The following is a 27,732-nucleotide window of genomic DNA, read 5'->3' as shown; positions in this document are numbered from 1 at the left end:
CTTGTTCCTCCCACTCTCCTCACCCCACCATGCGCTTTGTTCACACGCTTTGGACCCTGACCTGCATGACACATAATGGCCTGGCCTGGAGCTGTGTACTCAGGTACAGCCCAGTGCTCAGAGCTCATTTTCCTGGGGCAGGGATGGAACAGCCCTGGCCGGAGGGGAATTCAGCTGTGCGTGGGACACGGGCCTGCAGACAGCATGCACTCCTGGCTTGGCCTCATGCCAAGAGGCTGACACACGGCCGTTCCGAAATTAGAGTGTGACTCGCCATGAGTAGGGAGAGTCTATCCCAGGAAGCTTGCCTACTGAAGGCATTCCCTTGGCCTCCTGGGCCGTGTCCCAGCTGCCTCCGTGTCTGCAGGGCAGGGAAGTGCATCGCCTCCTTGATGTAGTCCGAGAGCTGGTTTTGTAGCCAGGGCACTCGTGAGCACATGCCCTGCCTGAGCATCCTCAGGCATGTGGCACTGCAGGGTCCTGCCAGCCCTCGCTGGTCAGGGAGTTGGGGCAAGTTTCCTTGCCTCTCCAATGGTGCTGGGTTGTGCTCCCGGCTGAGGAGGCCTTTGGGGCATGGGACAGAAGGCACGCTGAAGCACTACTGCCAGGAGAAGACGTATCGCCTGAGTCCTGGGCATGAGTCCCAGACAGTGGGGAGGTGTTTTCTGCAACTCTTTCTTTCCCTCCACGGAGTATTCAGGAGAGCTCCTCACCGCAGCCTGGTCTCTTTGGCTAGGAAGGTGAGGACTTTGAGACTCCTTTGGCGCAGTCCTCCAGCACGTCTAAGTCGCCCTTTACAGCAGCCCTGCCTTGGAGTGCATCAGCTGGCTTGTACGGGTTGACTTGACTCAGGCAGTCCTGGATTTGAAGCCCACCCGCTGCTGGGAGGCCTCCCCCTCCTTCCTTCAACTCTTTCAGAGGGCACAGCGGGCCTGGGAGCCCTTGTAGGTGAATATGGAGAGCGAGAAGGCATTGACTCCCCCCAACCTGCTCTCTGTCCACTCTTCAGGAAATCAGCTACCCACGTCAGCAGCGGGCCCACATTTTCCTCCGTCAATCTTTGGCTGCTGCCAACTGGCTACTGCTGGAAAAGACAACAAAAATTGTTTCTCCAAATGCATTAGCAACAAAAGGAGAGCTAAGGGGAATCTCCATCCTTTATTGGATGCGGGGGGAAACCTAGTGACAGAGGAGAAGGAAAAGACTGAGGTACTTAATGCCTTCTTTGCCTCAGTCTTTAATAGTCAGAGCAGTTGTGCTCGGGGTACCCAGCCCCCTGAGCTAGAAGACAGGGACAGGGAGCAGAACGAAGCCCCTGTAATCCCCGGGGAAATGGTTAGTGACCTGCTACACCACTTAGTCACGGACAAGTCTATGGGGCCAGATGGGTACTGAGGGAGCTGGCGGAGGTGCTCACCAGGCCACTTTCCATCATCTATCAGCAGTCCTGGCTAACCAGGGCGGTCCCACTTTAGGTTGGATATTAGGAAAAGGTTCTTCACCCAGAGGGTGGTGGAGCACTGGAGCGGTGCTGGGGAGGGCTCTGGAGCAGATCATCCTGAGTGCCTTCACGTGGCACGTACAGGACAACTGGGGATCAGGCCCAGTCAGCATGGGTTGATGAAAGGCAGGTCCTGCTTGACTGGCCTGACCTCCTTCAGTGATGAGGTGACCCGCTTAGTGGATGAGGGAAAGGCTGTGGATGTTGTCTATCTGGACTTTACTAGGGTCTTTGACACTGTTTCCTGTAGCAAAAAGTTGTGGTGAATGGAGCCAAATCCCGTTGGCGGCCAGTCACAAGTGGTGCTCCCCAGGCCTCAGTATGGGGCCAGTTCTGTTTACTGTCTTTATCAAGGATCTGGAGGAGGGGATTGAGGGCACCCTCAGTCAGTCTGCAGACGACACCAAGTTGGGCGGGCGTGTTGATCTGCTGGAGGGTAGAAAGTCTCGACAGAGGGGTCTGGCCAGGCTGGATCGATGGGCCGAGGCCAGCTGTATGAGGTTCTATGAGGCAATGTGCCGGGTCCTGCATTTGGGTCACAAGAAGCCCATGCAACGCTGCAGGCTGGGGGAAGAATGTCTGGAGAGCTGCCTGGTGGAAAAGGACCTGGGGGTGTTGGTCGATAGGTGGCTGAATATGAGCCGGCAGTGTGCTCAGGTGGCCCAGAAGGCCAAGGGCATCCTGGCTTGCGTCCGAAATAGTGTGGCCAGCAGGACTGGGGAAGTGATCATCCCCTTGTACTTGGCACTGGTGAGGCTGCACCTCGAGTACTGTGTTCAGTTTTGGGCCCCTCACCACAAGAAGGACGTTGAGGTGCTGGAGCGTGGCCAGAGCAGGGCAACAAAGCTGGTGAAGGGTGTAGAGCACAAGTCTTAGGAGGAGCAGCTGAGGGAGCTGGGGTTGTTTAGCCTGGAGAAAAGGAGGCTGAGGGGAGACCTTATTGCTCTCTACAACTACCTGAAAGGAGGTTGCAGCGAGGTGGGGGTTGGTCTCTTCTCCCTAGTAACAAGCTACAGGACGAGAGGAAACGGCCTCACGTTGCGTCAGGGCAGGTTTAGGTTGGATGTTAGGAAGAAGTTCTTCACTGAAAGGGTAGTCAGGCACTGGAACAGGCTGCCCAGGGCAGTGCTTGAGTCCTCCTCCCTGGAGGTATTTCAAAGACGGGCAGATAGAGTGCTAAGGGACAGGGTTTAGAGGTGGACTTGGCAGTGCTAGGTTAACGGTTGGACTCGATGACCTTCAAGGTCTTTTTCAACCGAAACGATTCTATGATTCTGTGTTGCTCTTGATGGTTGTTGCCTGTTGCTCTTCATGCCCCTTGCAAGACTCAATGCAGGCTGAGTTTGGCTTTCCTAACAGCATCCCAACATGCCTAGGAATTATTTCCAAATTCCTCCTTTGCAGCTCGTTCCTCCTTCCACCTCCAGGATGCTGCCTTTTGACATTGCTTCCCCACCTTGAGTCCCACCTTAGGCAAAGGTGATCTGCTGAGACATCTCTTTGTTTTCCTGAGTATCGGGCTGGACCCTTCTTGCTCTTGGACCATGAGGTGCCTAAGGCGCTGCCAGCTTTTCTGAGCTCCTTTGCCCTTCACAGCTGCCTCCATGGCATTCTACCTGCCAGCTGCCTGACTAGGCCGAATTTGGCGTGCCTGAAAGCCAGGGACAGCACTCCGCTACTGGCTTTCCTTCCTGTGTTCACATCATGAACTCCGCTGCTTCTCAGGTGTGACAGCCAAGGCTGCCCTTGATTCCAATGTTCCTAAGCAATTTATCCTTGTTAGTGGCAGCTGTGCATCACCTGTTTTTTGCCCATGACAGAACCTCAGGATCCTTGAGGTTGGAAGGCACCTCTGGAGATCGTCTAGTCCAACCGCCCCTGGCTCAAAGCACGGTCAGCCTTTGGAAGGTTCTTAGGGCCAAGTCCTGTCAAGCCCTGAATATCTACAAGGATGGAGAAGCCACAATTTATCTGGGCACCCCCAGCGGGTGCTTGCCCATGCTCACACTAACAATGTGTTTTCTTCTGTTTTCCGGGAATTTCCCCTATTTCAATATGTGCCCGTTACCTCTTGTTCCTTCACTGCATAGGACTCGGAATAGTCTGGCTCTACGTTCTTGACTCCCTCCCATCAGCTCTTTTACCCACTGGTGGGAATCTCACTGGCTTCCCTCCAGTCCTCAGATGCATTCCCTGACTGCTGTGACTTTCAAAGGGACTTGGGAGCGACCTTGTAGTGACACCAACCGACTCCCTCGGGTGCCTCGCAGCAGGTTGCTAGCAGTCATGTCAGTCCAATCGGTTTAAATGCTCCCAGACCCGATCCTCCTCTGCTGCAGGTCTTTCCTGTTCCAGATGTTCCTAGGAAAATGTCAGGAGAGCGATCTCTGACAGCAAACCGTGCCAGAGCAAGACCAAGGCGAAGAAACCTTGGAGTTACCTCCACCTTTGCTGTAAGCCCTGTCCCCAGGGAAGCTGCCTCGTTCAGGGCTGGGGCTGCCTTTGACCAAGGCTTGCTTTTGCTGCTGACCTACGTGGAAGAAGACCTTCTCGTTGCCCTCCACATGCTTTGCCTGATTCAATGCCAGGTGGACCCGTCCAGCAGTTAGACATGACCCTGCCTGGGGTATCCTTGGGCCTCTCATCCCAGCGCGTGAAAGGAGCCTGCATGGCAGACCAAGCATGTCAGCAATGAGGAAATGAAATGGCAGCATTGACGGAAACCAAACCACAGCCTCTGCCATTAGGTAGCATATTTTGCTTGGGAGGTGAGTCTTGGAAAATTAGTGCCCGCGTGCAGTGACTGTGGGCCTGGGGCGGTGCAGGAGCAGTATAAAAGCGGGCCCTTCTCCCCACTCTCTCATCCACTCTTCTCACCTCCATCTCCTTGGGAAGAAGGTGAGTTTGAAGCCCTTTCTCTTCCTCCTCCGCGTTTTCCTTTGGGTTTTCTCAGTGCGTACCAGCCGTTTGTCCTACACCGGGTCATGGGGCTACCTATCATGGGAGAGGGAAGGGCAGAGAAGGTGTGGCATGGAGAGAGGCTGATGCTTGGCTGAAGTGGGCGATGGGCTAGACGGGGACCTCGATGAGCTTGAATGCTCTTGGCAGGGCTGTTTTGGGCTGAGGGGAAGGTGAAGCCCGTGAGCCTCCCCAAAATGCCTCTAGCTCTTGTCTCCAGCTCATGGTTTTTCTCCCTCGCGGTGGGGTGACAGGCTGCTCCTCACCCATCGCCCCTGCTCTGCTTCCCCCTGCCCTCTCTCCCAGGTGCACCTCCAGCCCCGAGACATGTCCTGCTACAACCCGTGCCTGCCCTGCCAGCCCTGCGGCCCCACCCCGCTGGCCAACAGCTGCAATGAGCCCTGTGTCAGGCAGTGCCAGGACTCCACCGTCGTCATCCAGCCCTCCCCCGTGGTGGTGACCCTGCCCGGACCCATCCTCAGCTCCTTCCCGCAGAGCACTGCCGTGGGATCCTCCACCTCCGCTGCCGTTGGCAGCATCCTCAGCTCTCAAGGAGTGCCCATCTCCTCCGGGGGCTTTGGCCTCTCGGGCTTCGGCAGCCGCTACAGTGGCAGGAGTTGCCTCCCCTGCTAAAGCTGCTGGCGATGGCCCTGGGGAAGGCCCCCAGGGACCCACAAGATGGTACCGGACTGGGGACAGAGCATCGACTTGTTTTCTGAGGAACTGAGCAACGCCAGTACCCCTTGCAAAAGGATGGGGCCATCCTGGGAGCTCCGAAAGCACGGCCCATGCCTGCCTTTCCCCTCTTCCGCTCTCTCTTTTCCCTCCCGTGTCCTTGTTCTGTTGCGCTCCCATGGGCTGTGAGCCCCGTAAAGCCAGCCTAGGGCAGAACTGCAGGCCCTGCTCTGTCTCTGGGGCAGGCAGATGGAGACCTGGTGGGATCTCTGCCACAGCCGTGGGGTGCAGATTCATCTATGCCCCTGGTGCTCCCTGCACGGGGACCTGCACCCGTCTTGACCTCATTTCCCTCTTGCCTCATTAAAGTTCTGCTGCATGCCAGCCCATGCCTTTATCTCATCCTTTTCCCTGCAGACACTTTGCCAAGATGCCCAGGAAGAGAGATGTTGCTCAGGGGTGGTTCTGGGAGGAGCTGGCTGGAGATGGTTCTGCCGTGATTGTTAACACAGGCTTGCTTTGAATATGCTTAGCCATGCTTCGTGTGACCATCTGCTTTCTGAACTTCTGTGCGTCTCTGGGGCTGGACAGAGTGACCCGAGGCAGTTGAATGACCATAGCTACTGCAGAGATGATTTTAGGTCTCCCACCAAAGCATTCTCTTCTCCATGCTCAGCGAGCCCTCAGCCTCTCCTCCCCAACCAAGTGCTCCAGCCCCCTCACCATCCAGCCCACCCTCCGCTGAACTCGCCCCATTCAGTCAAGGTCTTTCTTGCATTAGAGCCCCAAACGCGGAAGAGTGTTCTAGATGCCGTCAGGTGAGTGCTGAGCAGAGGGCGCTCATCACTCCCCTCGATCTCCTGTCTACACGCCTGCTCATATAGCCCAGGATGTTGATGACAGTCCTTGGTGTGCGGGAAGAGTGCTGGGAGTCGCACCTGTTTTGATGGGGTTGCCGCAAAAGCACCTTTCCTGGCCCTGCTTGTGAGGGACTGAAGGATTTGTGGGGAGACAGGGCTGGTGACTGCCAAGGCAGCTTCTGGTCAGGGCTCTGGGTGGAGAAGGATCATCTTGCCCGGCTGTGTCCTGCAGCAGTTCAGCTGCTCCCCTTTGCCGGCGGCAAGTCTCTCCGCAGCCTTTGCTGCTGGTCTGCGCACTGCTTTGGAGAGCTCTTGGACAGCCCTTTGAGACACTCAGCCCACACCCGCTGCCTCTCTTCCTGGCGCGGGTCTCTCCCTGCTCCCCTCTCTGCAGAAACATTCCCAGGAAAGCCTGGGCACAGAGAGGCAAGGAGCAGGGCAAGGAGGGCATGCACTGCCCGTGGGCCTGTGTGGTGTGCTGCCCCTGACTAGTACTAAGCACCCCGCAGCAGCTCTCTCGATCCGTTGTCCCATTCGGATGGGGGGAGAATTGGAAGAGCAAGAAAGCGAAATACCCTTGGGTTGAGCTCAGGCCAGTCTAAGAGGGGAAGGGGAAAGAAGGGAGAAAACCAAGTGGTGCAAAGGCAATCACCCACCACCTAGCAGCAGCAGACTCACGCCCATGCATTCTCCCCAGAGCTGCTCCTTTGCAAAGACTGCGCAACATTTTATTGCTGAGCGTGATGTTATGTGGCATGGAATAGCCTTGTGGTCAATTCAGGTCAGCCGTCCTGGTTGTGTCCCCTCCCAGGTGCTTGCTCCACCCCTGCAGGGGCGTGCAGAGTGAGAAAGAGAGACGGCCTTGATGGTGAGCAAGCACTGCGCAGCACTAGCTAAAGCTTTGGTGTGTTGTCTGCCCTGTTTCTGCCCACATTTGAAGCACAGCACCATATGGGCTGCGCTGAAGAAAATCACCTCCATCCCAGCCAGAGCCAGTACAGCCTGGTTCCCTCGTTCCCTCTCCTGTTGTCCTCTGGGGCCATTTTCTGCTTGAGCCTCCTCCCGCCGCCCAGTGGCAGCCAGGGCAAGAGGAATTGCGGCCCCTCCTCTCCACTCTCTTCCTCGTCCCAGGAGCTTTTGGGGCTGCTGCCCTCCCAGAGCCTTCCACAGCCCAGGCTCCTCAACCGAGGTCAGCAGTGGGCCCGCGCCACTTCCACAGCATGTGTACCGAGGCCAAATGGGCACGTTGGGGCAGAGGCTCAGCAAAGCTGGGCCTGATGGGCAGGGGCTCTGCGGGAGTCATGGAAGCCTTCCTCACCTGCAAGTGACAGTGCCTCAAGGGCACTGTGGCTGCATCCCAAGAGTTACAGTCAACGTCTCAAGGTCCAAGTGGAAACCAGTGCAACTGGTGCCCTTCAGGGGTCCGTCCTGGGACCAATACTGTTTCCTGCCTTCATCAATGACATGGATAGTGCGATTGAGTGCGCCCTCATCAAGTTTGTGCATGACACCAGGGTGAGGGGCGCAACTGGTACGCCTGAGGGAAGGGACGCTGTCCAGAGGGATCTTGACAGGCTTGAGGAATGGTCCGATGTGAAATTCAGGAACTTGGACAAGGCCAAGTCCACGGTCCTGCACCTGCGTTGGGGCAATCCTCCATATCAGTACAGACTGGAGGATAAACGGCTGAGAGCAGCCCTGCTCTGAGACCTTATTGCAGCCTTTCAGTATATAAAGGGGACTTATCAGGAAGTTGGAGAGAGACATTTTATCAAGGCCTGTAGGGACAGGAGAAGAGCAACGGTTTTAAACTGAAGCTGGGTAGATGAAGCTTGGACGTAAGGAAGAAATGTATTACGATGAGGGTGGTGAGACCCTGGAAAAGGTTGCCCCGAGAACGATGGGCTGCCCCATCACGGGCAGTGTTGAAAGTGAGGTTCGAGGGAACTTTGAGTGACGTGATGTAGTGCCAGCTATCCCTGCCCATGGCAGGGGGTTGGACTAGATGATCTTTCAAGGTCTCTTCCAAGCACAACCATTCTCTGATTGTATTCTACTATGGTCTGCTGTCAAGGCAGCCCACTGCACTGTGTTCCTCTGTTCCTTTGAGAATGCTATGGTGAGGATGGGTTGTCCTGGCCTCTCCTGGGAAGCTAGTGCCTATGTCTTGTCAATACCACATTCCCCGCTGACTACTCGCATCACAGTGTTGAGCTTTCCAAGGAAAAAGAAGAGGTGTGCACAACAAAGTGGATGACAAAGTAGTCACTGAACTATGTCGGGTAATTCCATTGCGACGCAGAAAGGCAGACAATTTTAGAAACTGGAGGATCACCCGATGCGCAACTAAGCATGCTGACTGCAAGCCTGTGTTGATAATCCGTGCAAAATCATGCCCAACACCCCCCTCCCAGAACCAGCCCTGAGGAACATGTCTCGGCGTGGGCATCATGGGAGAGGATCTGCAGGGGAAAGGATGAGAGAGAAGCGCAGGCTGGGATGCAGCAGAACTTTAATGAGTGGAAAGAGGGAAATGAGGTCGATCCGAGTGGAGGCCTCAGTGCAGGCAGCAGCTTTAGCAGGGGAGGCACCGGCTGCCGCAGTAGCGGCTGCCGAAGCCCGAGAGGCCAAAGCCGCCAGAGGAGATGGGCACTCCCTGAGAGCTGAGGATGCTGCCAACGGCAGCGGAGGTGGAGGATCCCACGGCAGTGCTCTGTGGGAAGGAGCTGAGGATGGGTCCGGGCAGGGTCACCACCACGGGGGAGGGCTGGATGACGACGGTGGAGTCCTGGCACTGCCTGACACAGGGCTCATTGCAGCTGTTGGCCAGCGGGGTGGGGCCGCAGGGCTGGCAGGGCAGGCACGGGTTGTAGCAGGACATGTCTTGGGTCTGGAGGTGCGCCTGAGAGAGAGAGGGCAGGGGGAAGGAGAGGAGGAGGGGTGGTTGAAGAGCAGCCTATCCCCCCAGCACAAGGCCGCCCCTTTCCCTCAGCCCAAAGGAGCTTCACCAAAAGTGAGTAAGCTCAGGGAGGTCTTCACCTAGCGCATAGCTCAGGAGATACCTCAGCCAAGCATCAGCCTCTCTCCATGTCCCACCTTCTGCTCCCTTCCCTCTCCCATGGCCAGCAGCCTCAGGACCCAGCATAGGACAAAGAGGCAGGTATGTGTTGAGAAATCCCCGAGGAGGAGAAGGAGGAGTAGGCTGAGGAGGAGGAAGAACAGAAAGGGCTCCAAACTCACCTTCTTCCCAGGGAGGTGGAGGCAAGAAGAGTGGATGAGAGAGTGAGGAGCAGGGCCCGCTTTTATACTGCTCCTGCACCGCCCCAGGCCCACAGTCACTGCACGCGGGCACTAATTTTCCAACAGACTCACCTCCCAAGCAAAATATGCTACCTAATGGCCCAGGTTGTGGTCTGGTTTCCATCAACACTGTCATTTCATTTCCTCATTTCTGCCATGAGCATTAGGCCAGGGACGCTCTTTTGAAGTATTGGGATGAGAGGCCCAAGGATTTCCTGAGCAGCACCATGGGCGTACAGGCAGAAGATGTGCCCGCAAGTGCCGGAGGTGTCTGTGCAGATGGAAGACATGGGTCTGGAGAAATCTGGTGAGGCTGTTTTCGAATGCCTGTGCAGGAAGGTGGGCACGTCTTCCCACCAATGCAGTGCTCTCCTGGGTGCCCAGAGGCTTCTGCGCATGAGGCCATGCTGCATCCTTCCCCCTCCCTGCCTGCCGCCTTGCTTGCTGCAGCAGTCCCTGAGCACTGCCTGGCAGTGTCCTGAAAGGCAGGTGGGCTGCGCTACTGGTTTCAAACGCCTGCGCCCAAGGAAAGCTTCTCCTTCTGGGCAGACATTTGCTGGTTTCTTTGGCAAAGGCGTCCCCTCTCGTGGCAGTCTCTGGGGGTCCCCAACCAGTGCAATCAGCAGGCTTGCGGAAGGAGAACATTGCCCTCCCCAAGCCCCTGATTTCTCAGCAAGCCCTGTGGAGTCGTGTTCCTCCCCTTTCAGTACCAGAGGGGTGTGCTGGGGCTCGGGACAGTGCCTTGTTCCTCCCACTCTCCTCACCCCACCATGCGCTTTGTTCACACGCTTTGGACCCTGACCTGCATGACACATAATGGCCTGGCCTGGAGCTGTGTACTCAGGTACAGCCCAGTGCTCAGAGCTCATTTTCCTGGGGCAGGGATGGAACAGCCCTGGCCGGAGGGGAATTCAGCTGTGCGTGGGACACGGGCCTGCAGACAGCATGCACTCCTGGCTTGGCCTCATGCCAAGAGGCTGACACACGGCCGTTCCGAAATTAGAGTGTGACTCGCCATGAGTAGGGAGAGTCTATCCCAGGAAGCTTGCCTACTGAAGGCATTCCCTTGGCCTCCTGGGCCGTGTCCCAGCTGCCTCCGTGTCTGCAGGGCAGGGAAGTGCATCGCCTCCTTGATGTAGTCCGAGAGCTGGTTTTGTAGCCAGGGCACTCGTGAGCACATGCCCTGCCTGAGCATCCTCAGGCATGTGGCACTGCAGGGTCCTGCCAGCCCTCGCTGGTCAGGGAGTTGGGGCAAGTTTCCTTGCCTCTCCAATGGTGCTGGGTTGTGCTCCCGGCTGAGGAGGCCTTTGGGGCATGGGACAGAAGGCACGCTGAAGCACTACTGCCAGGAGAAGACGTATCGCCTGAGTCCTGGGCATGAGTCCCAGACAGTGGGGAGGTGTTTTCTGCAACTCTTTCTTTCCCTCCACGGAGTATTCAGGAGAGCTCCTCACCGCAGCCTGGTCTCTTTGGCTAGGAAGGTGAGGACTTTGAGACTCCTTTGGCGCAGTCCTCCAGCACGTCTAAGTCGCCCTTTACAGCAGCCCTGCCTTGGAGTGCATCAGCTGGCTTGTACGGGTTGACTTGACTCAGGCAGTCCTGGATTTGAAGCCCACCCGCTGCTGGGAGGCCTCCCCCTCCTTCCTTCAACTCTTTCAGAGGGCACAGCGGGCCTGGGAGCCCTTGTAGGTGAATATGGAGAGCGAGAAGGCATTGACTCCCCCCAACCTGCTCTCTGTCCACTCTTCAGGAAATCAGCTACCCACGTCAGCAGCGGGCCCACATTTTCCTCCGTCAATCTTTGGCTGCTGCCAACTGGCTACTGCTGGAAAAGACAACAAAAATTGTTTCTCCAAATGCATTAGCAACAAAAGGAGAGCTAAGGGGAATCTCCATCCTTTATTGGATGCGGGGGGAAACCTAGTGACAGAGGAGAAGGAAAAGACTGAGGTACTTAATGCCTTCTTTGCCTCAGTCTTTAATAGTCAGAGCAGTTGTGCTCGGGGTACCCAGCCCCCTGAGCTAGAAGACAGGGACAGGGAGCAGAACAAAGCCCCTGTAATCCCCGGGGAAATGGTTAGTGACCTGCTACACCACTTAGTCACGGACAAGTCTATGGGGCCAGATGGGTACTGAGGGAGCTGGCGGAGGTGCTCACCAGGCCACTTTCCATCATCTATCAGCAGTCCTGGCTAACCAGGGCGGTCCCACTTTAGGTTGGATATTAGGAAAAGGTTCTTCACCCAGAGGGTGGTGGAGCACTGGAGCGGTGCTGGGGAGGGCTCTGGAGCAGATCATCCTGAGTGCCTTCACGTGGCACGTACAGGACAACTGGGGATCAGGCCCAGTCAGCATGGGTTGATGAAAGGCAGGTCCTGCTTGACTGGCCTGACCTCCTTCAGTGATGAGGTGACCCGCTTAGTGGATGAGGGAAAGGCTGTGGATGTTGTCTATCTGGACTTTACTAGGGTCTTTGACACTGTTTCCTGTAGCAAAAAGTTGTGGTGAATGGAGCCAAATCCCGTTGGCGGCCAGTCACAAGTGGTGCTCCCCAGGCCTCAGTATGGGGCCAGTTCTGTTTACTGTCTTTATCAAGGATCTGGAGGAGGGGATTGAGGGCACCCTCAGTCAGTCTGCAGACGACACCAAGTTGGGCGGGCGTGTTGATCTGCTGGAGGGTAGAAAGTCTCGACAGAGGGGTCTGGCCAGGCTGGATCGATGGGCCGAGGCCAGCTGTATGAGGTTCTATGAGGCAATGTGCCGGGTCCTGCATTTGGGTCACAAGAAGCCCATGCAACGCTGCAGGCTGGGGGAAGAATGTCTGGAGAGCTGCCTGGTGGAAAAGGACCTGGGGGTGTTGGTCGATAGGTGGCTGAATATGAGCCGGCAGTGTGCTCAGGTGGCCCAGAAGGCCAAGGGCATCCTGGCTTGCGTCCGAAATAGTGTGGCCAGCAGGACTGGGGAAGTGATCATCCCCTTGTACTTGGCACTGGTGAGGCTGCACCTCGAGTACTGTGTTCAGTTTTGGGCCCCTCACCACAAGAAGGACGTTGAGGTGCTGGAGCGTGGCCAGAGCAGGGCAACAAAGCTGGTGAAGGGTGTAGAGCACAAGTCTTAGGAGGAGCAGCTGAGGGAGCTGGGGTTGTTTAGCCTGGAGAAAAGGAGGCTGAGGGGAGACCTTATTGCTCTCTACAACTACCTGAAAGGAGGTTGCAGCGAGGTGGGGGTTGGTCTCTTCTCCCTAGTAACAAGCTACAGGACGAGAGGAAACGGCCTCACGTTGCGTCAGGGCAGGTTTAGGTTGGATGTTAGGAAGAAGTTCTTCACTGAAAGGGTAGTCAGGCACTGGAACAGGCTGCCCAGGGCAGTGCTTGAGTCCTCCTCCCTGGAGGTATTTCAAAGACGGGCAGATAGAGTGCTAAGGGACAGGGTTTAGAGGTGGACTTGGCAGTGCTAGGTTAACGGTTGGACTCGATGACCTTCAAGGTCTTTTTCAACCGAAACGATTCTATGATTCTGTGTTGCTCTTGATGGTTGTTGCCTGTTGCTCTTCATGCCCCTTGCAAGACTCAATGCAGGCTGAGTTTGGCTTTCCTAACAGCATCCCAACATGCCTAGGAATTATTTCCAAATTCCTCCTTTGCAGCTCGTTCCTCCTTCCACCTCCAGGATGCTGCCTTTTGACATTGCTTCCCCACCTTGAGTCCCACCTTAGGCAAAGGTGATCTGCTGAGACATCTCTTTGTTTTCCTGAGTATCGGGCTGGACCCTTCTTGCTCTTGGACCATGAGGTGCCTAAGGCGCTGCCAGCTTTTCTGAGCTCCTTTGCCCTTCACAGCTGCCTCCATGGCATTCTACCTGCCAGCTGCCTGACTAGGCCGAATTTGGCGTGCCTGAAAGCCAGGGACAGCACTCCGCTACTGGCTTTCCTTCCTGTGTTCACATCATGAACTCCGCTGCTTCTCAGGTGTGACAGCCAAGGCTGCCCTTGATTCCAATGTTCCTAAGCAATTTATCCTTGTTAGTGGCAGCTGTGCATCACCTGTTTTTTGCCCATGACAGAACCTCAGGATCCTTGAGGTTGGAAGGCACCTCTGGAGATCGTCTAGTCCAACCGCCCCTGCTCAAAGCACGGTCAGCCTTTGGAAGGTTCTTAGGGCCAAGTCCTGTCAAGCCCTGAATATCTACAAGGATGGAGAAGCCACAATTTATCTGGGCACCCCCAGCGGGTGCTTGCCCATGCTCACACTAACAATGTGTTTTCTTCTGTTTTCCGGGAATTTCCCCTATTTCAATATGTGCCCGTTACCTCTTGTTCCTTCACTGCATAGGACTCGGAATAGTCTGGCTCTACGTTCTTGACTCCCTCCCATCAGCTCTTTTACCCACTGGTGGGAATCTCACTGGCTTCCCTCCAGTCCTCAGATGCATTCCCTGACTGCTGTGACTTTCAAAGGGACTTGGGAGCGACCTTGTAGTGACACCAACCGACTCCCTCGGGTGCCTCGCAGCAGGTTGCTAGCAGTCATGTCAGTCCAATCGGTTTAAATGCTCCCAGACCCGATCCTCCTCTGCTGCAGGTCTTTCCTGTTCCAGATGTTCCTAGGAAAATGTCAGGAGAGCGATCTCTGACAGCAAACCGTGCCAGAGCAAGACCAAGGCGAAGAAACCTTGGGGTTACCTCCACCTTTGCTGTAAGCCCTGTCCCCAGGGAAGCTGCCTCGTTCAGGGCTGGGGCTGCCTTTGACCAAGGCTTGCTTTTGCTGCTGACCTACGTGGAAGAAGACCTTCTCGTTGCCCTCCACATGCTTTGCCTGATTCAATGCCAGGTGGACCCGTCCAGCAGTTAGACATGACCCTGCCTGGGGTATCCTTGGGCCTCTCATCCCAGCGCGTGAAAGGAGCCTGCATGGCAGACCAAGCATGTCAGCAATGAGGAAATGAAATGGCAGCATTGACGGAAACCAAACCACAGCCTCTGCCATTAGGTAGCATATTTTGCTTGGGAGGTGAGTCTTGGAAAATTAGTGCCCGCGTGCAGTGACTGTGGGCCTGGGGCGGTGCAGGAGCAGTATAAAAGCGGGCCCTTCTCCCCACTCTCTCATCCACTCTTCTCACCTCCATCTCCTTGGGAAGAAGGTGAGTTTGAAGCCCTTTCTCTTCCTCCTCCGCGTTTTCCTTTGGGTTTTCTCAGTGCGTACCAGCCGTTTGTCCTACACCGGGTCATGGGGCTACCTATCATGGGAGAGGGAAGGGCAGAGAAGGTGTGGCATGGAGAGAGGCTGATGCTTGGCTGAAGTGGGCGATGGGCTAGACGGGGACCTCGATGAGCTTGAATGCTCTTGGCAGGGCTGTTTTGGGCTGAGGGGAAGGTGAAGCCCGTGAGCCTCCCCAAAATGCCTCTAGCTCTTGTCTCCAGCTCATGGTTTTTCTCCCTCGCGGTGGGGTGACAGGCTGCTCCTCACCCATCGCCCCTGCTCTGCTTCCCCCTGCCCTCTCTCCCAGGTGCACCTCCAGCCCCGAGACATGTCCTGCTACAACCCGTGCCTGCCCTGCCAGCCCTGCGGCCCCACCCCGCTGGCCAACAGCTGCAATGAGCCCTGTGTCAGGCAGTGCCAGGACTCCACCGTCGTCATCCAGCCCTCCCCCGTGGTGGTGACCCTGCCCGGACCCATCCTCAGCTCTTTCCCGCAGAGCACTGCCGTGGGATCCTCCACCTCCGCTGCCGTTGGCAGCATCCTCAGCTCTCAGGGAGTGCCCATCTCCTCCGGGGGCTTTGGCCTCTCGGGCTTCGGCAGCCGCTACAGTGGCAGGAGTTGCCTCCCCTGCTAAAGCTGCTGGCGATGGCCCTGGGGAAGGCCCCCAGGGACCCACAAGATGGTACCGGACTGGGGACAGAGCATCGACTTGTTTTCTGAGGAACTGAGCAACGCCAGTACCCCTTGCAAAAGGATGGGGCCATCCTGGGAGCTCCGAAAGCACGGCCCATGCCTGCCTTTCCCCTCTTCCGCTCTCTCTTTTCCCTCCCGTGTCCTTGTTCTGTTGCGCTCCCATGGGCTGTGAGCCCCGTAAAGCCAGCCTAGGGCAGAACTGCAGGCCCTGCTCTGTCTCTGGGGCAGGCAGATGGAGACCTGGTGGGATCTCTGCCACAGCCGTGGGGTGCAGATTCATCTATGCCCCTGGTGCTCCCTGCACGGGGACCTGCACCCGTCTTGACCTCATTTCCCTCTTGCCTCATTAAAGTTCTGCTGCATGCCAGCCCATGCCTTTGTCTCATCCTTTTCCCTGCAGACACTTTGCCAAGATGCCCAGGAAGAGAGATGTTGCTCAGGGGTGGTTCTGGGAGGAGCTGGCTGGAGATGGTTCTGCCGTGATTGTTAACACAGGCTTGCTTTGAATATGCTTAGCCATGCTTCGTGTGACCATCTGCTTTCTGAACTTCTGTGCGTCTCTGGGGCTGGACAGAGTGACCCGAGGCAGTTGAATGACCATAGCTACTGCAGAGATGATTTTAGGTCTCCCACCAAAGCATTCTCTTCTCCATGCTCAGCGAGCCCTCAGCCTCTCCTCCCCAACCAAGTGCTCCAGCCCCCTCACCATCCAGCCCACCCTCCGCTGAACTCGCCCCATTCAGTCAAGGTCTTTCTTGCATTAGAGCCCCAAACGCGGAAGAGTGTTCTAGATGCCGTCAGGTGAGTGCTGAGCAGAGGGCGCTCATCACTCCCCTCGATCTCCTGTCTACACGCCTGCTCATATAGCCCAGGATGTTGATGACAGTCCTTGGTGTGCGGGAAGAGTGCTGGGAGTCGCACCTGTTTTGATGGGGTTGCCGCAAAAGCACCTTTCCTGGCCCTGCTTGTGAGGGACTGAAGGATTTGTGGGGAGACAGGGCTGGTGACTGCCAAGGCAGCTTCTGGTCAGGGCTCTGGGTGGAGAAGGATCATCTTGCCCGGCTGTGTCCTGCAGCAGTTCAGCTGCTCCCCTTTGCCGGCGGCAAGTCTCTCCGCAGCCTTTGCTGCTGGTCTGCGCACTGCTTTGGAGAGCTCTTGGACAGCCCTTTGAGACACTCAGCCCACACCCGCTGCCTCTCTTCCTGGCGCGGGTCTCTCCCTGCTCCCCTCTCTGCAGAAACATTCCCAGGAAAGCCTGGGCACAGAGAGGCAAGGAGCAGGGCAAGGAGGGCATGCACTGCCCGTGGGCCTGTGTGGTGTGCTGCCCCTGACTAGTACTAAGCACCCCGCAGCAGCTCTCTCGATCCGTTGTCCCATTCGGATCGCGGGAGAATTGGAAGAGCAAGAAAGCGAAATACCCTTGGGTTGAGCTCAGGCCAGTCTAAGAGGGGAAGGGGAAAGAAGGGAGAAAACCAAGTGGTGCAAAGGCAATCACCCACCACCTAGCAGCAGCAGACTCACGCCCATGCATTCTCCCCAGAGCTGCTCCTTTGCAAAGACTGCGCAACATTTTATTGCTGAGCGTGATGTTATGTGGCATGGAATAGCCTTGTGGTCAATTCAGGTCAGCCGTCCTGGTTGTGTCCCCTCCCAGGTGCTTGCTCCACCCCTGCAGGGGCGTGCAGAGTGAGAAAGAGAGACGGCCTTGATGGTGAGCAAGCACTGCGCAGCACTAGCTAAAGCTTTGGTGTGTTGTCTGCCCTGTTTCTGCCCACATTTGAAGCACAGCACCATATGGGCTGCGCTGAAGAAAATCACCTCCATCCCAGCCAGAGCCAGTACAGCCTGGTTCCCTCGTTCCCTCTCCTGTTGTCCTCTGGGGCCATTTTCTGCTTGAGCCTCCTCCCCCCAGCCCAGTGGCAGCCAGGGCAAGAGGAATTGCGGCCCCTCCTCTCCACTCTCTTCCTCGTCCCAGGAGCTTTTGGGGCTGCTGCCCTCCCAGAGCCTTCCACAGCCCAGGCTCCTCAACCGAGGTCAGCAGTGGGCCCACGCCACTTCCACAGCATGTGTACCGACGCAAACAGTGCCTCTGCCACGTTGGGGCAGAGGCTCAGCAAAGCTGGGCCTGATGGGCAGGGGCTCTGCGGGAGTCATGGAAGCCTTCCTCACCTGCAAGTGACAGTGCCTCAAGGGCACTGTGGCTGCATCCCAAGAATTACAGTCAACGTCTCAAGGTCCAAGTGGAAACCAGTGCAACTGGTGCCCTTCAGGGGTCCGTCCTGGGACCAATACTGTTTCCTGCCTTCATCAATGACATGGATAGTGCGATTGAGTGCGCCCTCATCAAGTTTGTGCATGACACCAGGGTGAGGGGCGCAACTGGTACGCCTGAGGGAAGGGACGCTGTCCAGAGGGATCTTGACAGGCTTGAGGAATGGTCCGATGTGAAATTCAGGAACTTGGACAAGGCCAAGTGCACGGTCCTGCACCTGCGTTGGGGCAATCCTCCATATCAGTACAGACTGGAGGATAAACGGCTGAGAGCAGCCCTGCTCTGAGACCTTATTGCAGCCTTTCAGTATATAAAGGGGACTTATCAGGAAGTTGGAGAGAGACATTTTATCAAGGCCTGTAGGGACAGGAGAAGAGCAACGGTTTTAAACTGAAGCTGGGTAGATGAAGCTTGGACGTAAGGAAGAAATGTATTACGATGAGGGTGGTGAGACCCTGGAAAAGGTTGCCCCGAGAACGATGGGCTGCCCCATCACGGGCAGTGTTGAAAGTGAGGTTCGAGGGAACTTTGAGTGACGTGATGTAGTGCCAGCTATCCCTGCCCATGGCAGGGGGTTGGACTAGATGATCTTTCAAGGTCTCTTCCAAGCACAACCATTCTCTGATTGTATTCTACTATGGTCTGCTGTCAAGGCAGCCCACTGCACTGTGTTCCTCTGTTCCTTTGAGAATGCTATGGTGAGGATGGGTTGTCCTGGCCTCTCCTGGGAAGCTAGTGCCTATGTCTTGTCAATACCACATTCCCTGCTGACTACTCGCATCACAGTGTTGAGCTTTCCAAGGAAAAAGAAGAGGTGTGCACAACAAAGTGGATGACAAAGTAGTCACTGAACTATGTCGGGTAATTCCATTGCGACGCAGAAAGGCAGACAATTTTAGAAACTGGAGGATCACCCGATGCGCAACTAAGCATGCTGACTGCAAGCCTGTGTTGATAATCCGTGCAAAATCATGCCCAACACCCCCCTCCCAGAACCAGCCCTGAGGAACATGTCTCGGCGTGGGCATCATGGGAGAGGATCTGCAGGGGAAAGGATGAGAGAGAAGCGCAGGCTGGGATGCAGCAGAACTTTAATGAGTGGAAAGAGGGAAATGAGGTCGATCCGAGTGGAGGCCTCAGTGCAGGCAGCAGCTTTAGCAGGGGAGGCACCGGCTGCCGCAGTAGCGGCTGCCGAAGCCCGAGAGGCCAAAGCCGCCAGAGGAGATGGGCACTCCCTGAGAGCTGAGGATGCTGCCAACGGCAGCGGAGGTGGAGGATCCCACGGCAGTGCTCTGTGGGAAGGAGCTGAGGATGGGTCCGGGCAGGGTCACCACCACGGGGGAGGGCTGGATGACGACGGTGGAGTCCTGGCACTGCCTGACACAGGGCTCATTGCAGCTGTTGGCCAGCGGGGTGGGGCCGCAGGGCTGGCAGGGCAGGCACGGGTTGTAGCAGGACATGTCTTGGGTCTGGAGGTGCGCCTGAGAGAGAGAGGGCAGGGGGAAGGAGAGGAGGAGGGGTGGTTGAAGAGCAGCCTATCCCCCCAGCACAAGGCCGCCCCTTTCCCTCAGCCCAAAGGAGCTTCACCAAAAGTGAGTAAGCTCAGGGAGGTCTTCACCTAGCGCATAGCTCAGGAGATACCTCAGCCAAGCATCAGCCTCTCTCCATGTCCCACCTTCTGCTCCCTTCCCTCTCCCATGGCCAGCAGCCTCAGGACCCAGCATAGGACAAAGAGGCAGGTATGTGTTGAGAAATCCCCGAGGAGGAGAAGGAGGAGCAGGCTGAGGAGGAGGAAGAACAGAAAGGGCTCCAAACTCACCTTCTTCCCAGGGAGGTGGAGGCAAGAAGAGTGGATGAGAGAGTGAGGAGCAGGGCCCGCTTTTATACTGCTCCTGCACCGCCCCAGGCCCACAGTCACTGCACGCGGGCACTAATTTTCCAACAGACTCACCTCCCAAGCAAAATATGCTACCTAATGGCCCAGGTTGTGGTCTGGTTTCCATCAACACTGTCATTTCATTTCCTCATTTCTGCCATGAGCATTAGGCCAGGGACGCTCTTTTGAAGTATTGGGATGAGAGGCCCAAGGATTTCCTGAGCAGCATCATGGGCGTACAGGCAGAAGATGTGCCCGCAAGTGCCGGAGGTGTCTGTGCAGATGGAAGACATGGGTCTGGAGAAATCTGGTGAGGCTGTTTTCGAATGCCTGTGCAGGAAGGTGGGCACGTCTTCCCACCAATGCAGTGCTCTCCTGGGTGCCCAGAGGCTTCTGCGCATGAGGCCATGCTGCATCCTTCCCCCTCCCTGCCTGCCGCCTTGCTTGCTGCAGCAGTCCCTGAGCACTGCCTGGCAGTGTCCTGAAAGGCAGGTGGGCTGCGCTACTGGTTTCAAACGCCTGCGCCCAAGGAAAGCTTCTCCTTCTGGGCAGACATTTGCTGGTTTCTTTGGCAAAGGCGTCCCCTCTCGTGGCAGTCTCTGGGGGTCCCCAACCAGTGCAATCAGCAGGCTTGCGGAAGGAGAACATTGCCCTCCCCAAGCCCCTGATTTCTCAGCAAGCCCTGTGGAGTCGTGTTCCTCCCCTTTCAGTACCAGAGGGGTGTGCTGGGGCTCGGGACAGTGCCTTGTTCCTCCCACTCTCCTCACCCCACCATGCGCTTTGTTCACACGCTTTGGACCCTGACCTGCATGACACATAATGGCCTGGCCTGGAGCTGTGTACTCAGGTACAGCCCAGTGCTCAGAGCTCATTTTCCTGGGGCAGGGATGGAACAGCCCTGGCCGGAGGGGAATTCAGCTGTGCGTGGGACACGGGCCTGCAGACAGCATGCACTCCTGGCTTGGCCTCATGCCAAGAGGCTGACACACGGCCGTTCCGAAATTAGAGTGTGACTCGCCATGAGTAGGGAGAGTCTATCCCAGGAAGCTTGCCTACTGAAGGCATTCCCTTGGCCTCCTGGGCCGTGTCCCAGCTGCCTCCGTGTCTGCAGGGCAGGGAAGTGCATCGCCTCCTTGATGTAGTCCGAGAGCTGGTTTTGTAGCCAGGGCACTCGTGAGCACATGCCCTGCCTGAGCATCCTCAGGCATGTGGCACTGCAGGGTCCTGCCAGCCCTCGCTGGTCAGGGAGTTGGGGCAAGTTTCCTTGCCTCTCCAATGGTGCTGGGTTGTGCTCCCGGCTGAGGAGGCCTTTGGGGCATGGGACAGAAGGCACGCTGAAGCACTACTGCCAGGAGAAGACGTATCGCCTGAGTCCTGGGCATGAGTCCCAGACAGTGGGGAGGTGTTTTCTGCAACTCTTTCTTTCCCTCCACGGAGTATTCAGGAGAGCTCCTCACCGCAGCCTGGTCTCTTTGGCTAGGAAGGTGAGGACTTTGAGACTCCTTTGGCGCAGTCCTCCAGCACGTCTAAGTCGCCCTTTACAGCAGCCCTGCCTTGGAGTGCATCAGCTGGCTTGTACGGGTTGACTTGACTCAGGCAGTCCTGGATTTGAAGCCCACCCGCTGCTGGGAGGCCTGCCCCTCCTTCCTTCAACTCTTTCAGAGGGCACAGCGGGCCTGGGAGCCCTTGTAGGTGAATATGGAGAGCGAGAAGGCATTGACTCCCCCAACCTGCTCTCTGTCCACTCTTCAGGAAATCAGCTACCCACGTCAGCAGCGGGCCCACATTTTCCTCCGTCAATCTTTGGCTGCTGCCAACTGGCTACTGCTGGAAAAGACAACAAAAATTGTTTCTCCAAATGCATTAGCAACAAAAGGAGAGCTAAGGGGAATCTCCATCCTTTATTGGATGCGGGGGGAAACCTAGTGACAGAGGAGAAGGAAAAGACTGAGGTACTTAATGCCTTCTTTGCCTCAGTCTTTAATAGTCAGAGCAGTTGTGCTCGGGGTACCCAGCCCCCTGAGCTAGAAGACAGGGACAGGGAGCAGAACGAAGCCCCTGTAATCCCCGGGGAAATGGTTAGTGACCTGCTACACCACTTAGTCACGGACAAGTCTATGGGGCCAGATGGGTACTGAGGGAGCTGGCGGAGGTGCTCACCAGGCCACTTTCCATCATCTATCAGCAGTCCTGGCTAACCAGGGCGGTCCCACTTTAGGTTGGATATTAGGAAAAGGTTCTTCACCCAGAGGGTGGTGGAGCACTGGAGCGGTGCTGGGGAGGGCTCTGGAGCAGATCATCCTGAGTGCCTTCACGTGGCACGTACAGGACAACTGGGGATCAGGCCCAGTCAGCATGGGTTGATGAAAGGCAGGTCCTGCTTGACTGGCCTGACCTCCTTCAGTGATGAGGTGACCCGCTTAGTGGATGAGGGAAAGGCTGTGGATGTTGTCTATCTGGACTTTACTAGGGTCTTTGACACTGTTTCCTGTAGCAAAAAGTTGTGGTGAATGGAGCCAAATCCCGTTGGCGGCCAGTCACAAGTGGTGCTCCCCAGGCCTCAGTATGGGGCCAGTTCTGTTTACTGTCTTTATCAAGGATCTGGAGGAGGGGATTGAGGGCACCCTCAGTCAGTCTGCAGACGACACCAAGTTGGGCGGGCGTGTTGATCTGCTGGAGGGTAGAAAGTCTCGACAGAGGGGTCTGGCCAGGCTGGATCGATGGGCCGAAGCCAGCTGTATGAGGTTCTATGAGGCAATGTGCCGGGTCCTGCATTTGGGTCACAAGAAGCCCATGCAACGCTGCAGGCTGAGGGAAGAATGTCTGGAGAGCTGCCTGGTGGAAAAGGACCTGGGGGTGTTGGTCGATAGGTGGCTGAATATGAGCCGGCAGTGTGCTCAGGTGGCCCAGAAGGCCAAGGGCATCCTGGCTTGCGTCCGAAATAGTGTGGCCAGCAGGACTGGGGAAGTGATCATCCCCTTGTACTTGGCACTGGTGAGGCTGCACCTCGAGTACTGTGTTCAGTTTTGGGCCCCTCACCACAAGAAGGACGTTGAGGTGCTGGAGCGTGGCCAGAGCAGGGCAACAAAGCTGGTGAAGGGTGTAGAGCACAAGTCTTAGGAGGAGCAGCTGAGGGAGCTGGGGTTGTTTAGCCTGGAGAAAAGGAGGCTGAGGGGAGACCTTATTGCTCTCTACAACTACCTGAAAGGAGGTTGCAGCGAGGTGGGGGTTGGTCTCTTCTCCCTAGTAACAAGCTACAGGACGAGAGGAAACGGCCTCACGTTGCGTCAGGGCAGGTTTAGGTTGGATGTTAGGAAGAAGTTCTTCACTGAAAGGGTAGTCAGGCACTGGAACAGGCTGCCCAGGGCAGTGCTTGAGTCCTCCTCCCTGGAGGTATTTCAAAGACGGGCAGATAGAGTGCTAAGGGACAGGGTTTAGAGGTGGACTTGGCAGTGCTAGGTTAACGGTTGGACTCGATGACCTTCAAGGTCTTTTTCAACCGAAACGATTCTATGATTCTGTGTTGCTCTTGATGGTTGTTGCCTGTTGCTCTTCATGCCCCTTGCAAGACTCAATGCAGGCTGAGTTTGGCTTTCCTAACAGCATCCCAACATGCCTAGGAATTATTTCCAAATTCCTCCTTTGCAGCTCGTTCCTCCTTCCACCTCCAGGATGCTGCCTTTTGACATTGCTTCCCCACCTTGAGTCCCACCTTAGGCAAAGGTGATCTGCTGAGACATCTCTTTGTTTTCCTGAGTATCGGGCTGGACCCTTCTTGCTCTTGGACCATGAGGTGCCTAAGGCGCTGCCAGCTTTTCTGAGCTCCTTTGCCCTTCACAGCTGCCTCCATGGCATTCTACCTGCCAGCTGCCTGACTAGGCCGAATTTGGCGTGCCTGAAAGCCAGGGACAGCACTCCGCTACTGGCTTTCCTTCCTGTGTTCACATCATGAACTCCGCTGCTTCTCAGGTGTGACAGCCAAGGCTGCCCTTGATTCCAATGTTCCTAAGCAATTTATCCTTGTTAGTGGCAGCTGTGCATCACCTGTTTTTTGCCCATGACAGAACCTCAGGATCCTTGAGGTTGGAAGGCACCTCTGGAGATCGTCTAGTCCAACCGCCCCTGCTCAAAGCACGGTCAGCCTTTGGAAGGTTCTTAGGGCCAAGTCCTGTCAAGCCCTGAATATCTACAAGGATGGAGAAGCCACAATTTATCTGGGCACCCCCAGCGGGTGCTTGCCCATGCTCACACTAACAATGTGTTTTCTTCTGTTTTCCGGGAATTTCCCCTATTTCAATATGTGCCCGTTACCTCTTGTTCCTTCACTGCATAGGACTCGGAATAGTCTGGCTCTACGTTCTTGACTCCCTCCCATCAGCTCTTTTACCCACTGGTGGGAATCTCACTGGCTTCCCTCCAGTCCTCAGATGCATTCCCTGACTGCTGTGACTTTCAAAGGGACTTGGGAGCGACCTTGTAGTGACACCAACCGACTCCCTCGGGTGCCTCGCAGCAGGTTGCTAGCAGTCATGTCAGTCCAATCGGTTTAAATGCTCCCAGACCCGATCCTCCTCTGCTGCAGGTCTTTCCTGTTCCAGATGTTCCTAGGAAAATGTCAGGAGAGCGATCTCTGACAGCAAACCGTGCCAGAGCAAGACCAAGGCGAAGAAACCTTGGGGTTACCTCCACCTTTGCTGTAAGCCCTGTCCCCAGGGAAGCTGCCTCGTTCAGGGCTGGGGCTGCCTTTGACCAAGGCTTGCTTTTGCTGCTGACCTACGTGGAAGAAGACCTTCTCGTTGCCCTCCACATGCTTTGCCTGATTCAATGCCAGGTGGACCCGTCCAGCAGTTAGACATGACCCTGCCTGGGGTATCCTTGGGCCTCTCATCCCAGCGCGTGAAAGGAGCCTGCATGGCAGACCAAGCATGTCAGCAATGAGGAAATGAAATGGCAGCATTGACGGAAACCAAACCACAGCCTCTGCCATTAGGTAGCATATTTTGCTTGGGAGGTGAGTCTTGGAAAATTAGTGCCCGCGTGCAGTGACTGTGGGCCTGGGGCGGTGCAGGAGCAGTATAAAAGCGGGCCCTTCTCCCCACTCTCTCATCCACTCTTCTCACCTCCATCTCCTTGGGAAGAAGGTGAGTTTGAAGCCCTTTCTCTTCCTCCTCCGCGTTTTCCTTTGGGTTTTCTGAGTGCGTATCTGCCGTTTGTCCTACACCGGGTCATGGGACTACCTATCATGGGAGAGGGAAGGGCAGAGAAGGTGTGGCATGGAGAGAGGCTGATGCTTGGCTGAAGTGGGCGATGGGCTAGACGGGGACCTCGATGAGCTTGGTCGCACTTGGCAGGGCTGTTTTGGGCTGAGGGGAAGGTGAAGCCCGTGAGCCTCCCTAAAATGCCTCTAGCTCTTGTCTCCAGCTCATGGTTTTTCTCCCTCGCGGTGGGGTGACAGGCTGCTCCTCACCCATCGCCCCTGCTCTGCTTCCCCCTGCCCTCTCTCCCAGGTGCACCTCCAGCCCCGAGACATGTCCTGCTACAACCCGTGCCTGCCCTGCCAGCCCTGCGGCCCCACCCCGCTGGCCAACAGCTGCAATGAGCCCTGTGTCAGGCAGTGCCAGGACTCCACCGTTGTCATTGAGCCCTCCCCCGTGGTGGTGACCCTGCCCGGACCCATCCTCAGCTCCTTCCCACAGAGCACTGCCGTGGGATCCTCCACCTCCGCTGCCGTTGGCAGCATCCTCAGCTCTCAGGGAGTGCCCATCTCCTCTGGCGGCTTTGGCCTCTCAGGCTTCGGCAGCCGCTACAGTGGCAGGAGTTGCCTCCCCTGCTAAAGCTGCTGGCGATGGCCCTGGGGAAGGCCCCCAGGGACCCACAAGATGGTACCGGACTGGGGACAGAGCATCGACTTGCTTTCTGAGGAACTGAGCAACGCGTATACGCCTTGCAAAAGGATGGGGCCATCCTGGGAGCTCCGAAAGCACGGCCCATGCCTGCCTTTCCCCTCTTCCGCTCTCTCTTTTCCCTCCCGTGTCCTTGTTCTGTTGCGCTCCCATGGGCTGTGAGCCCCGTAAAGCCAGCCTAGGGCAGAACTGCAGGCCCTGCTCTGTCTCTGGGGCAGGCAGATGGAGACCTGGTGGGATCTCTGCCACAGCCGTGGGGTGCAGATTCATCTATGCCCCTGGTGCTCCCTGCACGGGGACCTGCACCCGTCTTGACCTCATTTCCCTCTTGCCTCATTAAAGTTCTGCTGCATGCCAGCCCATGCCTTTGTCTCATCCTTTTCCCTGCAGACACTTTGCCAAGATGCCCAGGAAGAGAGATGTTGCTCAGGGGTGGTTCTGGGAGGAGCTGGCTGGAGATGGTTCTGCCGTGATTGTTAACACAGGCTTGCTTTGAATATGCTTAGCCATGCTTCGTGTGACCATCTGCTTTCTGAACTTCTGTGCGTCTCTGGGGCTGGACAGAGTGACCCGAGGCAGTTGAATGACCATAGCTACTGCAGAGATGATTTTAGGTCTCCCACCAAAGCATTCTCTTCTCCATGCTCAGCGAGCCCTCAGCCTCTCCTCCCCAACCAAGTGCTCCAGCCCCCTCACCATCCAGCCCACCCTCCGCTGAACTCGCCCCATTCAGTCAAGGTCTTTCTTGCATTAGAGCCCCAAACGCGGAAGAGTGTTCTAGATGCCGTCAGGTGAGTGCTGAGCAGAGGGCGCTCATCACTCCCCTCGATCTCCTGTCTACACGCCTGCTCATATAGCCCAGGATGTTGATGACAGTCCTTGGTGTGCGGGAAGAGTGCTGGGAGTCGCACCTGTTTTGATGGGGTTGCCGCAAAAGCACCTTTCCTGGCCCTGCTTGTGAGGGACTGAAGGATTTGTGGGGAGACAGGGCTGGTGACTGCCAAGGCAGCTTCTGGTCAGGGCTCTGGGTGGAGAAGGATCATCTTGCCCGGCTGTGTCCTGCAGCAGTTCAGCTGCTCCCCTTTGCCGGCGGCAAGTCTCTCCGCAGCCTTTGCTGCTGGTCTGCGCACTGCTTTGGAGAGCTCTCGGACAGCCCTTTGAGACACTCAGCCCACACCCGCTGCCTCTCTTCCTGGCGCGGGTCTCTCCCTGCTCCCCTCTCTGCAGAAACATTCCCAGGAAAGCCTGGGCACAGAGAGGGAAGGAGCAGGGCAAGGAGGGCATGCACTGCCCGTGGGCCTGTGTGGTGTGCTGCCCCTGACTAGTACTAAGCACCCCGCAGCAGCTCTCTTGATCCGTTGTCCCATTCGGATGGGGGGAGAATTGGAAGAGCAAGAAAGCGAAATACCCTTGGGTTGAGCTCAGGCCAGTCTAAGAGGGGAAGGGGAAAGAAGGGAGAAAACCAAGTGGTGCAAAGGCAATCACCCACCACCTAGCAGCAGCAGACTCACGCCCATGCATTCTCCCCAGAGCTGCTCCTTTGCAAAGACTGCGCAACATTTTATTGCTGAGCGTGATGTTATGTGGCATGGAATAGCCTTGTGGTCAATTCAGGTCAGCCGTCCTGGTTGTGTCCCCTCCCAGGTGCTTGCTCCACCCCTGCAGGGGCGTGCAGAGTGAGAAAGAGAGACGGCCTTGATGGTGAGCAAGCACTGCGCAGCACTAGCTAAAGCTTTGGTGTGTTGTCTGCCCTGTTTCTGCCCACATTTGAAGCACAGCACCATATGGGCTGCGCTGAAGAAAATCACCTCCATCCCAGCCAGAGCCAGTACAGCCTGGTTCCCTCGTTCCCTCTCCTGTTGTCCTCTGGGGCCATTTTCTGCTTGAGCCTCCTCCCCCCAGCCCAGTGGCAGCCAGGGCAAGAGGAATTGCGGCCCCTCCTCTCCACTCTCTTCCTCGTCCCAGGAGCTTTTGGGGCTGCTGCCCTCCCAGAGCCTTCCACAGCCCAGGCTCCTCAACCGAGGTCAGCAGTGGGCCCACGCCACTTCCACAGCATGTGTACCGACGCAAACAGTGCCTCTGCCACGTTGGGGCAGAGGCTCAGCAAAGCTGGGCCTGATGGGCAGGGGCTCTGCGGGAGTCATGGAAGCCTTCCTCACCTGCAAGTGACAGTGCCTCAAGGGCACTGTGGCTGCATCCCAAGAGTTACAGTCAACGTCTCAAGGTCCAAGTGGAAACCAGTGCAACTGGTGCCCTTCAGGGGTCCGTCCTGGGACCAATACTGTTTCCTGCCTTCATCAATGACATGGATAGTGCGATTGAGTGCGCCCTCATCAAGTTTGTGCATGACACCAGGGTGAGGGGCGCAACTGGTACGCCTGAGGGAAGGGACGCTGTCCAGAGGGATCTTGACAGGCTTGAGGAATGGTCCGATGTGAAATTCAGGAACTTGGACAAGGCCAAGTGCGCGGTCCTGCACCTGCACTGGGGCAATCC

At 56.6% G+C, this 27,732-nt stretch overlaps 5 protein-coding genes across 5 annotated transcripts; 3 read left to right on the top strand and 2 right to left on the bottom strand.

The window, feature by feature from the left end:
* The first annotated feature begins 4,786 nt into the window (after positions 1–4,786).
* On the top strand, positions 4,787–5,092 carry LOC148052733 (feather keratin 1-like). The gene has a single exon (XM_087778613.1). The coding sequence runs from the start codon at positions 4,787–4,789 to the stop codon at positions 5,090–5,092; it is 306 nt and encodes a 101-aa protein (XP_087634739.1).
* Positions 5,093–8,569: 3,477 nt separating this feature from the next.
* On the bottom strand, positions 8,570–8,875 carry LOC148052732 (feather keratin Cos1-2-like). The gene has a single exon (XM_087778700.1). It carries the CDS (start codon positions 8,873–8,875, stop codon positions 8,570–8,572), a length of 306 nt encoding a protein of 101 aa, XP_087634826.1.
* A 5,945-nt stretch (positions 8,876–14,820) lies between these two features.
* Positions 14,821–15,126, top strand: LOC148052731 (feather keratin 1-like). Its single transcript, XM_087778676.1, has one exon. The coding sequence runs from the start codon at positions 14,821–14,823 to the stop codon at positions 15,124–15,126; it is 306 nt and encodes a 101-aa protein (XP_087634802.1).
* A 3,485-nt stretch (positions 15,127–18,611) lies between these two features.
* Positions 18,612–18,917, bottom strand: LOC148052730 (feather keratin Cos1-2-like). Its single transcript, XM_087778697.1, has one exon. It carries the CDS (start codon positions 18,915–18,917, stop codon positions 18,612–18,614), a length of 306 nt encoding a protein of 101 aa, XP_087634823.1.
* Positions 18,918–24,861: 5,944 nt separating this feature from the next.
* On the top strand, positions 24,862–25,167 carry LOC148052729 (feather beta keratin-like). The gene has a single exon (XM_087778611.1). It carries the CDS (start codon positions 24,862–24,864, stop codon positions 25,165–25,167), a length of 306 nt encoding a protein of 101 aa, XP_087634737.1.
* Positions 25,168–27,732: the final 2,565 nt, after the last annotated feature.

This window comes from Nipponia nippon, unplaced genomic scaffold, assembly GCF_047370975.1.
Source record: "Nipponia nippon isolate SJK-2023a ecotype South Korea unplaced genomic scaffold, ASM4737097v1 scaffold_45, whole genome shotgun sequence".
NCBI classification, from domain to species: Eukaryota; Metazoa; Chordata; class Aves; order Pelecaniformes; family Threskiornithidae; genus Nipponia; species Nipponia nippon.
Note: the sequence above shows the minus strand (reverse complement) of the source record. Positions and strands in the feature narration are given on the sequence as shown.